We start from the raw sequence: 13,373 nt of genomic DNA, 5'->3' as shown, positions 1-13,373 counted from the left end.
AGGATGAGGTAAGGGTAAAAAAATCAGGCCAAGCCAGGTTAGTGGAGAAAAATAATGAAAGAGCAGAAGGAGATGGATGGTGAGATCAGGGGAAGATAATGTGAGGGGAATGAGGGTGGCAGTAGAGAGAGAGACGGTGCAAAAGGGAAAGGGAAAACAGAGGACAAAGAGTGTTTAAGTGAAATATATTAGAAAAACAACGTTGCCTGAAGTTTTCAAAACCACAGATATGTCTAATTCATTTGCATAATTTCTACCTAGCAAGCTGCCATTTTTGGCAGACAAATAGTATAATACTCATTAAGTAGTACATAGTGATGGTTATGGCCTGTCTCTCTTCTATTTTTATTATACTATTTATTTTTTCATTTATTTAAGGTAGACTAATTCTTTGTACATAATTAGGCTTTTAATTGTATTGGCATCATTGTAATGGGTTATTGTTGCTTATACTAGTTTTTTAGAGACTCAATTTCAGCTGATAGTATCTTTCATGAAGTGGCTGTTGTACATTATTGCAGTGCAGGACCAATAGAGGGCTCCAGTGCTGTATGCAGCTTGTATTGTATCCTGGATGTGTGGTCAGAAGATCTGCACTTTGGGTTGAAAAGGGTTTTTTTTGCAGTTAATGTATGTTCTAATAGCGATGTTTCTGACAGATGTTAGTAAATGGTGATTTTAAGGTATGGGCATTGTTGATTTTTTTTTTTTTTTTTTTTAGCATCTGTGTGATTTACTTAACACTGTCTTCCCCACCTGGCTGGAAAATGTTAGAGCCCTTTCTCTATGGCAGTGATGCCTACACAGAAAAGAGATGGGGTAACTATAGTACTGCAAAATGACAGTGGACTTCTTACAAAAGATGTAACAGGCTTCTTTTCCTTCATATTATTTTTGTCATGTTTGTTGCATACTTAATTAGACAAGAAATCAATTTAGTGAATTGTGTTAACTTGATTGACTGCTACATATCCACTTTAAAAGTAAATCAAATGTAGACGATTACTAACACATGACTAAGTCAGACCGTGTGAGCTAACTGATGATAATAGCAGTCACATGTCTTATGACTGACTATTTTGTGTGTGTGACTGAGTTGTGATTGTGTGTGTGTCTAACCAAAGCATCGGCAATGTGATGCAATGTGTTTATAAGCAGAATCCCACAAAAATCTTAAACACTTAAACAAACACTTACAGTCAAATAGTACCTAGAGGAAACTACTGCCCTACAAACTCATGACTGAAACTTTTACAGAATGCCTCTTCTGTTTATAATATATTATTTAAAACTTAATTAATGGTGTATTGATTAAAAGTAAGTTATAATTGCCCACACAAGTGCTTTAAGACCGCTGTGTGGTTTTGGTTTGGATTGGGTCAGATCAGAAAGCATCTGAGACAGCAATTGTAGTGACAGAAACTTTTAAGGTCTTTGTTAGATTTTCAACAGTGGGGACTGTGGGGATTACACAGAAGTTTGGTTGGTGTATGTTGCAAGTGACACCAGTTGAGGGGGACAAACTGCCTCTTGGTATGTTATTCTCTACCTCTCTTCGGTCGAGGGCTGCGTACTCTGCCTCTATACCCTCTGCTTCAGGGGCAATTGAAAAGACCATCTGCGACTCCAGGCACAGGGCCAGCTCCTTGTGGTGCTGCTTCTCTGCACAGTCACATGGAGTCTCGCGGTTTTCGTTCTCTGCAAACAGGTCTGCTTCTCTCTGCACCAGGAACTGAGCAAATGAAAACAAAGGAAAAGTCATTCTCTGAATATTGGGTCACACACTGCTTGCAGGAACACTGAACTTGAATATATGTACTTTGAAACACCTTAAATTACAAAACAGCTTCAACTCTTTTACTCCATCATAGCTTTTGACATGAAGGCTACACAACTGTTGCAACAATGCAAATCACAATAATTTAAGATGATCATGATTATTACTAGTTTCCGAACCCATAACATTTGTGCATCTTATCAGAATCAAATTCATCAAATTTAGAAGTGCTTGCTTTCTTACAAGAAGCAACAGAGACAGAACTTGAGTTAGTGTGATACTTTTGCATAAAATAAACATGAATTTCAAAGAATGTCTGAGTCACTTAAAGAGAATCAAATAAAATTGTACTTAAGTATGAATATCTAGGTTCAGCTATGTTATGAGCTCTGTTATAAAACTGAACTCAGAGTCTGAACAAAAAGGTAGGGACTAAAAGACATACAGTGACAGTCTAAATGATCTGAAAGCCTTGCATGTGTGTTACATCTGGAATTAACAAAGAAAACTCACCAGCGAGGGCTTTAATCAAACTTAGTAGGAAGGATGCCTAAATTACGTTTTTGGCTGCTTATACCGACATCTATCATCTTTAAGTGAGATTGGCTGATTCACAGCCAAAACTGGTCCTTACTGGCATGTATTGCAGATGGCATATCAATATCAGTCTCACACACTTGAGGCTTTCTAACAGAAGGCCACACACCAGCCATAACTCCACAAATCATCTGAGTACAAAAGGGCAGACATTGAATAATTTGTGTTAACATCAGGGTAACCCTGGCCTCTTTTATCTTCCCTCCATCAAATTGCTCCCCATCTTACTGAAGCTCTTCAGTTTCCATCTATGAAGCCTTTGATCTATACCTACACCATCATACTTGTGAATATTTTACTTTAGCCCTGAAACATGTCCAAAGGCTTTTGTGATCTTACCCCAACACAAGTCTTCATGCCTGAGGCTGCAGCATAGTGCAGGCAAGTGTTTTTCTTGTTGTCAGTGGCATTGACATCAGCAATCTCATACTCTCCATGGTCCAGCTTTGCTCCAGTCCACGTTAGGATGATTTGAAGACACTCAGCCCGACGATGTTCATCTTCATATGGCCGTGAGAGCCGAGGTTGCAGCGCCCCCTCTGAGATCAAGATCTGGGGCCCCATGCAGAGAAGGTGCAAAGATGTCTCATTGTGCACATTACGCTTGTTAGGATTTCCATCTTTGCTTAGGAGAAAAGACCTAGAATATAACACAGGGAAAGGAAAAACTGTTGATTTCAATTTCAAGCTCAATGACTCTTGGTGTGGGGGTCAAGCAACACCTATTAATTCATGTTTCACTTTTTTGATAAACAAAGAAACATTTTAAGACTTATCATTTATACCAATTTCTACCTTTGATTTTAAGTCTGTCTGTTGGCGCATAACATGTTCATTTAAAAGTCAAAAATTTTAAGTGCAACTATACATTGTACTGGATTTTAATGAGTATCCTTCGTAGTTTTTTTTTTAATTTTTATTAATCTACAGAATTGCACAGTGGGTACAGCTATTTTATTATCAAAATCAGTTTATCAGTCTTATAATTTGGGGGCTTTATGTTGAAATGAGAACTATCAGAATCAAATTAATCCATCTGTCCAGACACTGATTTACGTTTACTGGACTTTGAAGTTACTTGCTCTGTCATTTTGCAAATCCACCTAGCATTTCATGTATGAATGCAAAAGTGAGCAAGGATCATATTAGCAAAGAAAGGACTGGGCCTGAGAAAAGACAAACACAGGAAAGATTGTTAGGTTGTCGGATAGGAAGCTCTTGGAGTCCCATCCTATTCCACCCCAGCATGTTGCATTCCTGAGAGTTGCTAACAGATGGCTATGTGGAGAGACAGATGGGACAGAGTTATATAGAGATGGAACATGAAAGATATTCTCTTACGATGCAGGAATACAGCAGTAGATGGGACCATTTGATAAACATGGTTCTAAAAAATTAAGAGAAGTGCTCAAACGACACTTGATATCTAAACAAACTCACATAAGTAATACATTGATTCATTAAAAATATCTGTATCATAGCAACAACCTAAACTACAACAAATTGGTCCTTCATCTATCAACCTTTAGATAGGCAGTTTTCTCTCACTGACAGAATCCAGTACAGAAATATGTGACTCCAAATGTGTGCATTATGTGTGCTTGTTTGTTTGTCTGATTTTGTCCAGGCCACATCCTGACCTGAGTAGGCGTGTCATGGCGTGCCGGGCAGCATAGTGCAGTGGAGTGTTGTGCTGGTAGGACTCTCCGTATGTAGAGTTGGGATCCAGTGCCTCCTTGAACTGCGGGTTGCTCTCGTAGAGTTGGCAAGCCAGCACCTCATCCCCATTGATGATAGCCTTGCGGAACTTGGTCGCTGTGTTCCCCATTTCTTCTCCTACCGCGGATTTGCGCTCTGACTGACGAAGCAGCCTCTTAAGTCGTCTTCAACCTGCTCAAATCCTACTGACCAGCATCGTGAGGGTCCTACAGAAAAGAAGGAAAAGGGGTTAAATTCCTTTCTGGCTTTGCCTCGGTCCAACAAGGCCTTGCTAAGCAGAAAAATAGTCACTGACACCGTCTGTCACTAAAAATCTCCAGTGTAGCAAGTCAGTATTTTTATCACTGTTAAGGGAAAAGCAGCTCTGCGTCTAAATAGTTTTAATTACTTCCTCTCCCTCTGTATCATAAGAATGAGAGATGCATCTCCAAGGTCTCTCAGGCTGCTCTGCCACAAGCCCCTGTGTCAGCATCACCACAGCACTCTAAACTACCTCCCTGCATTTGTCTTTTTATTTTTTGTTTCGTATTACCAACCATAATGCCAACAAAGCTCACACAGAGAGAGGGACAAGACTTCCTCTGGCATCACCAGGTGCTTCCGCCTCTCTGTGCCAATCCTGCCCATCCTACTGAGGCCAAGAGTCATTGTGAAGCAAGAGATCCTCAACACCGCAACGACATGCAGCGAGTCAGCATTTCGCTTCCACCAGAGCACCATATGGCCATGACTGTTTGGTCAGTGTGATGCTTTTTTGTATTTTTGTGGGAGCTACAGCAAAAATACACAGAAGACAGCATTGTCTCCTACAGCAGAATATGCACTTCTTCATTCATTCATACTGAACTATCATCATCACTATGCAAATCCTTATTCATAAGGAATTTTGCCTTGATGTAGGCAAATTGTGTGCATAAGAAAAGGAAAAATGCCCCCAAATACTATGCCCAGCTCTCCATAGGATTGCAAGAAAGAGAGAGGAGATGGTAAGCAAATTCTAACATTTCACATAAAGGACAGCTGACCTTTTCCACAATCTTTGGATATAGAGTCCAGTGTGGATGAAAGTGTCTGACTCTAATCTTGACATAATAACAGTAATCTGACACTACATAAGAAACTGTAGATGCCTGTCACATACAGTAAGAATGAGTTAATTCCAGGTATTTCTCACTGAGGCATTTTCCATGAAAATGTATTATTCACTATAATTTGGGAAATTTGTCATTATGTAACATTTAAAAATAATGCATTTACACACATTGTTACATTTGGACAATAAAACACCCTGTTGTTAGTCATTTAACTGTACAAACGCAATAGGTATGTTTACATCTATGAGGTGCTCACATGGTTAAGCCACAAATAGACACAGCCTTACCAGAATGGAGGTAAGGAGAAAGGGGGCAGGATCAAAGTGGGACAGGACTTTGTCTCCTCCACATTCTCTGGAGCAGTCTTATAATTGATCACTATGCACTGCCACTGGTGATTTGTTATTTGCTCCTTATTCTGTCATCCAAATACTAATACATACATAAGCATTGCAAATACTAGTAGATGACATATTATAGAATATAACCGATATATTTAAATAGCTTACCACGTCCAAAAGTCTCTCCGTTATGTCAACAAAGAAGCAGATGACACAGTTTACCTTGCCTTGTATCAGTAGATGTGTGTCAAGCTTGTGCCACGTGAGGACAGATAAACACTCCCATAAGCAACAGACAAATGTGTCCCACCTTGGTGAACACTTGTAAACACCTTATCTGTGAGTAAAGTTGCATAACCTGGTAATATATACTCCTCGATAAGGTTACCGTCCAAATACATAACTAATTAACCTACCTGACAATAGTTAACAACACTCCCCCATCAGCGTAAGCCAACGACATCCGACTCATTGTTCTCTAACAGTAACAGCTGCGTTATAAAACACAGAAATGTGACAGTTTGTCAGCGTAGCTTGCCACTTGACTTGCCACTAAAACTCCTTCATGCAGGCCTTTCCCCCGTGCACTGGTGGTGTTTATCATTTTCCGCTAGTTAGCTCAAGCTGATAGCTGTACTGTGTTGTTGTGTTGTCTTTTATGAAGAGTCCGCGGTGACGCTTTGCTACATTTCTGGTTAGTAACATAATTTGCCTGCTATCTGACCTTACATATCGTTAACTTAGCTGCAAAAACCGGTCCATTTTTGCTGAGGGGCCTAGTGTCAAGCATAATACACAATCTTGCGCTGTATGTTATTCAAAACAAACAAACAAACAAAACATCATGACGCTAGCATTTGCGTTGGCTAACGTCAGTGCATACGCTGGCTAGCGGGTCAGTTAGCACAGGCTAACCGTGCTCCTAGCCAACTTAGCTAGCACAGTTCAGAAACTCTCCGTAAACAACGAGTAACAAGTATTTCCACTTACACAGACGATACATCTCGCAGTTGTAAGACCTAGCCTCGTGGATTAAACTGTCAGTCGCTAGCTCAAGAAGACTGGGTTGTTTTTTCTTACTGACTGAGTGAGGCAACGCTTCCCTATAAATAATGTGTGCGCTCAGAGCAGTGATGTTGTTCCTGTCAACTCTCCGTTGACTCTCTCTGCTGCTGGCTGCTGCTGCTAGTCTGGTGGTTGCCAGGTTTCAACACAAACCCTCAAAACAGGCAGAGGGAGACGCTTCTTTTCGATTCTTTTTTCTTTTTTTCAAACTCTCAACGGCGATTAACGGCTAATGGCTCTTCAATCTCCATTGATCTCGATTAAGTTAAATGTAACTGATAAAGTTATGTGCTATCCTAACTTAGCTATTTTGCTGCACTTGCCATGCAGTAACATCTAAGTATGATTTATTTTTCAGTAGGCTAATAGGTCCTTGGAGTTTTCCTATTTGTTCTTTGCTCAGCATCATTGCGGTGTTATTTGGCGAAAAGAAATACATGCAGTAGGCTATTAATAGTCAAATAGTAGGCTATAAACCTGCAAGTAGGTTTCCATGAATATAGAAGGACTGGGATAAATAATGATGATAAAAAAAACTATTCACTTTTTCTGCTGTTGGTGTTGGTCGTTAGGAGAAGTCATTGTTATGTCAGTGGCGCCCAGTTTCCATCCCAACTCAACAGGCAGCTGTCGTGATTAGCTTGTAATAGCTGTAAGTACAATAAAATACCACTAGAGTGCGACATAGTCCACACAAACGAATATGCCTCATAGATCTGGAAGAATGACAACATAAGTTGTGCTCTATGTGCCTTCAGTAATTGACTCTAATGTGATTTGTTTTGTGCCCTGATAGCCTATTTTTTATTCATCAAGAAAAATAAATAAATTAAAATCAATGAGGTCTATAAAGGTGAGACAGTCAATTTAAGTGGCTTATCCTTAACCGTGCAAGTGTATATTTTAGGTTCAGTGAATCAATCACAATTTATAAATGCATCATAGAGCTTATATTAGCCAATTGTTAATGATTACAGACAGACCTTAAGTGGCGCATTCTGTTAAATATTAAAAAATGGTCACAATAGTCCATAATATTTAAAGCTCACAGTGTGTCAAAATAGGGCAAAAAAGAGTTCACTTGAAATTACACATACTCAAAACAACACATATGGCTTTTATTATCAAATATCTGAACATTGCAATGAACTTATATACAGCATATTGTTCTCACATTTAAGAGTGCACAAATTTCATATCAACTGGCCTTCAATAAATAATCTGTAAACACATAATCCCAGTGTAAAGCCAGATACAGTACTGTATGCAAAAATAAAACATACATAACACTGTTCTTAAAAATGGGGCAACTTAAACTTTGGCACTTTCAGGATTGCAAATACATAGTTATATGAATGGGGACTTCAAAAAATAATATATAGTCAAGGAAAACAGACTTTTGAGAGACAAAATAAGCCTTTGTCTCAATTTGGCAATGCTTACTGCGCCACACATCTCATGACCTTTAATGCAATTATTTTAATGTGTCCTTGATACTTCCTGTATCACCGCAGAGGAGAAACACCAAGACAAATGCTGGGTGCACACAAACCAAAAAAAGCTATATAATAATTGTGATGGCAGATTCTTAACAACCAAAATCACAACATGAGGCCACGTCTTTCTGAGACAAATCATTCAAGGGTTTGCGTAAAAGGAATAGTAAGCTGCCATGCCTTTGGATGAGGGGGTTTCTTTGCTATAGGAGCTATTGTTGGTGGCAGTTGAGGCCAAGTCCTCACATTTGATCTCAGTGGGTGTATCCTCGGTGCTCGGGCCATTAAGGGACAAACGCCTTCGCTTGCAGGCTGCGGAATAAGAATCAGCCTTGTCAAGGGCAAGAGCTGATGCATGTGTTTCTGTCCATGAGGAGATCAGGCCTCCACTGCCATTCAGCTCCTCGTCTATCTGTGGTTTCACTTTGTCCGAGTCCTCTGGGAAACCAGCAGTGGGACTGGGTCTAGGAGACCAAGGCAGACTCGGAGTCATCTTTCTCTGGTATGCTGCTCTGGACCCCCACCCTGCAGCCATGGTGGTGAAAGGAGAGTCTGGGTAGTAGCTGAGAGCATGCGATGTTTGCATGGACAGGGATTTGATACCATAAGGAAGCAATGAGCTTGAGTATTCACCATCATAAGGTGTCAGATCTAGCTTATTGCCAGTGCTACTGTTTCCTCCTTGCTGCATGGAGGTGACAAACCACCTCTGCGAAGCTCCGTCTTCAGTCTGAGGCGAGAGGAGACTGGTAGTCTGTGGTACGGCTCTCTCACTGTTGTAGAAACGATTCTGTGGTGGGTTGTTGACAAATTGGTCCTGGAACAGGGGCTGCATGGTGTAGCGGGCACCGGGGACAATCTGGTGGGCACGTGGAGAGTCGGTTGGAGATGGGGTGAGGCGGTCATTGTCTGGTGCTGTGTACATCCTAAAAGAAACACACATATTTAATTTAGGACATGAAAGGTCGATGTGCAAAAAAAAAAAATCCTGTGAACATTTCTTTCAAAAAGAGTTGGCACACTCGCTGTATTTAAAATAGATTTAAAGTTGTTCCATTTTTAATAGAAATACAATAACACAGATTATTGATAAATGTTCATGTGATATTGATATTAAATTAATAAATCATGAGAAGTGTATGACACTGAAGTAAAATACTCACGAATCATAATTATCTCTGAATCCTTTGGCAAAAGGGTTATGATCAATTTTCAGCTGTGTAATCTGAAAGAAAACAAAATGGAAAAGTAGCCTATAAGTAACATGTTATGTGGAGACAGAAAGAGAGTGCAAGTGAAGAATACCATGCAGTTACAGGAAATAGCAGAGAGCAACAACAACAACAACAACAACAAAATCACAAATAGGTCAAGGCATGTCATTTTATAAGCAATTTTGACTAAAAATAAAATAAAAAATAATATGCATTAGTCTGTTTTCATGCTTACATCGGTGTTCTGGTAGGCAGTGACTGCAATAAACTGGGTTTCTGGAAAAGTGAAGCTCTGTGTCTTAACGTCATTGTTAATGTCCTCCACCCCGTCCTCCGTCGCCTCCACGATGTGCAGCCTGGGCTGGTACTTATGCAGCGACTGCAGGACAATCATCTGCACACACGATAAAAAAATATATATATAGAAATCATCCGGCAGTTGTTAAAATAAGTAATTAAATTAATTTGTAGCTATTGAAGGTGGTGTTTCACCACTCCGCCACTCACAACAAATTATCACTGCATAGCCTACGAATATAATTTCATTTGTGTTTATTTTATTTTATTTTATTTTATTTTATTTCATCAACGTGTTAATGCATTCGATTGCACAACAACTGAGGACAACAAAATGATATCCTCCGCGAGAGCTCATACGGAAGTCCACATATAAAAGCTAAAAACAATGGCCTTCAGCTGCAATAAAAGGTCTGGATGAATGTTAACTGCATATCGTTAATAGGCTACTACTTATAAACGAGCAATTAATCACAGTTTAACGAAAAATATTTTGATATTTTTAATTCATACAATTTAAATGTGTGAGCCTTAGCTATTTATTATGCCTTTACCTGTGAAGTGTTGTGACTGGTTCCTTTGTTGTTGGTGAGTTTCAGTTTGCTGAAGGAGATCTCTTGTCTCATCCAGTGGGCCCCTGTGTTTGGAGACTCTGGATGGATATAGACTTTGTTCCCTGAAATAAAGAAATTCATTTTCAAACAAACTCACAGCAGACAACCTCAAGTAAAGAGCCATTCAAGAATGCACATAGGCTATAACCTATAGGCCTGTCGCCTTGTGTTTTTTCTAACAGGCCTGCTTAATTATTTTTGCAAATAGAAAATGTGCTAATTAGATAATGTTACAATTTCTCCGTTTAAGTTTTTTGTACATAGAGGTAAATAACTCAATTTCTAAAAATCAATACTGGGCTAAAGGAAATGTCATGATGCCAAATATCGATCTGCTTCCGTACCTTGGCTGCTGTTGTCTGCCTTTCCGCAGGTGACCCACTTTCCACCCTGAAACCTCCAGTGGTTCGGATCCGCCAGCACCACCTCCACAAACACGTTGTAGTGCGATGTCAGGCTGAGACCAGCTATGTTAAAACTAAGGAATGGGAACATCCGTCTGCAAACATAAAGCAGAGTAAATTTAACAGGTGGGCAAAATAAGAATCACAACGTTTCACTTGTATTGTTGCAGACTTCTCCTGTCCTCTCACCTGCCCTGCTTGGTGATGATCATCTCGGTCTGGTGCCGGTGGAACTTGAGCCACAGCGGCCGGTTGCAGAGGTAGACCTGGGCCCTCATCCCTGCACCGGTGCCTGGCAGATTCATGTTGCTGAGAGCGGAACCTGAGCCGGTGTAGGGCGGGTAGATGCAGCCGGGGCTCTGTCCGAGCTGGTAAGCCGTGCTGAAGTGACTGCGGCCGGCTGCGGATGGGGAAAACCCTGCGGGAGGCAATACGGAGCCCAGGTGGAGAGATGAGGGGTACCTAGCAGCGCCGGGCGCGGTGTAAACCGCCCCACTGGGGGTGTATGGGATGAAAGAGCAGGGGTTCGCTGCCTCGGGACTTTGTTTGGAGACTGTTGGAGAGATGTAGTAGCGGTCGGCACCCATGCCGTGCTCCGGATACCTGCTGCGTGCAGCCGGGTCATCTCCATCCACAGCTGGAGACTTGCGCCTCTCATCCGCTGCTTCCTTGGTAGAGGAGAAGGGGCTGCTGTCTCCTTCACCTCCGAGCATGGCTGTTTGCCTTCACTCACCCTTCACTCAGACGATTATGGCTTTCGTTGAGCTGACAACAATCTCTTCTTCCCCCCTCAGGAGTCACCGAAACTATTTGTATTTCAGATGTCTGGCGCTTTGTCTTGACGCACCCACTGCAGTCCCTGAGACAGATACGGAGTGAAGTTAAGGACAGCCTATTTAGTGCTGATGGCTGACACATCAGGGCAAGTTGGTTTCCTGAGTAACTCGCATTTCAAAGGCCTGATGCAAAAGTGCCAAGCTGGAAAAGTGCACCTACAAGACACTACCAACGCACTGCTTGAGATGTTTTTGTGGAAAGTGACCGTCATATCTCTGTGGGCGGATCAGACTGTGGTTGTGGGGTCTAGCAAACTTGAAATGTTCAATTCCGGTCACTTAAAAACAAACCATCTTTGGCACAGGGGGTTCTTGGTGTTGTTATATATTGTTAATAATTTTCTACATTATAATTATTAGATTTATTATAGAGATTAAATTCAGTGTAAGGCACTGTAATTATTTTTACAGTTGAAATCGCATGTGAGACTATAGATTCAGGTCAGTATACTGCAAACAAAACCAGGTACCTGATCAACTTTCAAAAATAAAATAAAAGCTTAGTTTTATGTTGATGATATTGGCTATGCCTCTAGGTGAGAGGCAGTTTCTTGTAAATCAGCTGACAATCTTGAAGCACAGATTTTTGGGGCTGTTTTGAAGTGAGAAATGAAAGTTCGCCCCCGGCTCTAGAAATTTGTGGTATATTTTGAGAGTTCATGAAACCTTGAGCAAATGCCTCTGTAAAATCAAATTGCTTAGGCTATTGTATTTTTCCCCCCACTTTTTTATTTTATTTTATTTTACCTTTCATAATGTTATAACAAAAATATCTGCTTGTCATGCATGAGCCATTTTTATGAATATAATACAATTTCTATTTCAATTACAACACCCAAAATGTGAGAATATGTGTTACTTTCTTAAGAAGAGACGTGATGTTGTTTATCCTATATCATTATTCAGAGTTAATGAATCTGCATTCATTCATAGACCTGATGCGATTCTGTGTCCCACCGGGACACCAGACGTGAAAAGGGGAAAACGCCAATTATTTTTCCGTTTGAAGAGACCGGTGATGTTTCTTGGATCAGACAGACCAATGTGACAAATGAAAACAACAACGCAAAAAATCAAACCTATATCTGTGTAAATAAAGCAGTAATTTCGGGTTAATTCATTGTAAATTACTCCAATGTAATTAATTCTACTGTGAGCTGTATTTTGGGGCAAACACTAGTAATAATGTTTAATAAGAGAATGTCACAAAACGGTGTGTATACATATTAATATATCCCATAAAACATACAAAAACGCATAAACTCACCAAGTGATACCTCCTCCTGGTCCCGTTTGCAAAACAAGTTCAAGACACACCAAAAATGATTCTAACTAAATGAAAGATCTCTCAGGCACTGTAACAAGCTGCGAAGCTGAGCCCATACCAACACATGACATCATGTTGAGTTTGGGGTCGAGGAGGGAGCAGAAGATAAAACCTGAGCCATGTAGAGGCGGACTTATCAGAGTGTAGAGGCACAATCCCGTTTTCAGTGCCGCGCTCTCCTTGTGGCCATGACGCACAGATAGCAGCCTATTATCAGATTCTCCTCTCAGCAAGGGAGGGGCAGGGGATCCTCAGCATCACGGCCAGGGGCCGCTGCCGCTGCCGCTGCTGCTGCTTCCCAATCCATTCGTGAATGTTTTCCATCTTATCCTCACAAATACATCACCAGAATAACGCTCTCTCATCAGGGCTCGGAGCTTGTCCGCATGTTTATGGTGGCCTTAACCTGTATAAAGACTTTGTGGAACACTACTCCTTGTTGAAGAAGCCATGAAACCATTTCAACACAAAGAGAAAAAAATACCTAAGGAGGTGCTGATCTGGATTTTTTGGGGAAGGAAAAAAAAAGTTTATAGCCTACTACTCTGATTAAATCAACTCTACACATAAGTATAAATCCAACAATTTGAAA

General features: G+C 40.6%; 2 protein-coding genes across 4 annotated transcripts in view; both read right to left on the bottom strand.

Annotated features, from left to right (window-relative positions):
- The window catches only part of ankib1b (ankyrin repeat and IBR domain containing 1b), a 39,992-nt gene extending 33,297 nt beyond the window's left edge, over positions 1–6,695 (bottom strand). For 2 of the 3 annotated variants that reach the window (XM_085802566.1, XM_085802568.1), the window contains exons 1-4: positions 6,519–6,695; positions 4,015–4,299; positions 2,714–3,014; positions 1,550–1,732 (exon numbers count right to left, since the gene is read on the bottom strand). In XM_085802566.1, the coding sequence (XP_085658692.1) occupies positions 1,550–1,732; positions 2,714–3,014; positions 4,015–4,202 (672 nt within the window). In that variant the 5' untranslated portion in view covers positions 4,203–4,299; positions 6,519–6,695. Of the gene's footprint in view, positions 1–1,549; positions 1,733–2,713; positions 3,015–4,014; positions 4,300–5,696; positions 5,851–6,518 lie in introns of those variants that run through there. The other variant, XM_085802567.1, reaches the window with a different exon arrangement.
- Positions 6,696–7,693: 998 nt separating this feature from the next.
- On the bottom strand, positions 7,694–12,965 carry eomesb (eomesodermin homolog b). Its single transcript, XM_085802565.1, has 7 exons — positions 12,722–12,965; positions 10,808–11,477; positions 10,559–10,713; positions 10,155–10,276; positions 9,539–9,697; positions 9,253–9,314; positions 7,694–9,015 (listed from the first exon to the last, which is right to left on the bottom strand). Exons 2-7 carry the CDS (start codon positions 11,329–11,331, stop codon positions 8,232–8,234), a joined length of 1,806 nt encoding a protein of 601 aa, XP_085658691.1. The 5' UTR covers positions 11,332–11,477; positions 12,722–12,965; the 3' UTR covers positions 7,694–8,231.
- Between the last annotated feature and the right edge of the window lie 408 nt (positions 12,966–13,373).

Source organism: Trachurus japonicus, chromosome 16 (genome assembly GCF_045865225.1).
Source record: "Trachurus japonicus isolate A0001 chromosome 16, Traja_1.0".
Taxonomy (NCBI): Eukaryota; Metazoa; Chordata; class Actinopteri; order Carangiformes; family Carangidae; genus Trachurus; species Trachurus japonicus.
Note: the sequence above shows the minus strand (reverse complement) of the source record. Positions and strands in the feature narration are given on the sequence as shown.

What these genes read in the sequence shown, in the direction of transcription:
- eomesb (XM_085802565.1), bottom strand. Translation starts at nt 11,331, where the DNA reads ATGCTCGGAGGTGAAGGAGACAGCAGCCCCTTCTCCTCTACCAAGGAA. An exon ending in CTGCCTACCAGAACACCGAT is followed by an intron (nt 9,315 to 9,538) that starts GTAAGCATGAAA and finishes GTTTTCTTTCAG; the next exon opens with ATTACACAGCTGAAAATTGA. An exon ending in TTCAGAGATAATTATGATTC is followed by an intron (nt 9,016 to 9,252) that starts GTGAGTATTTTA and finishes TGTTTCTTTTAG; the next exon opens with GATGTACACAGCACCAGACA.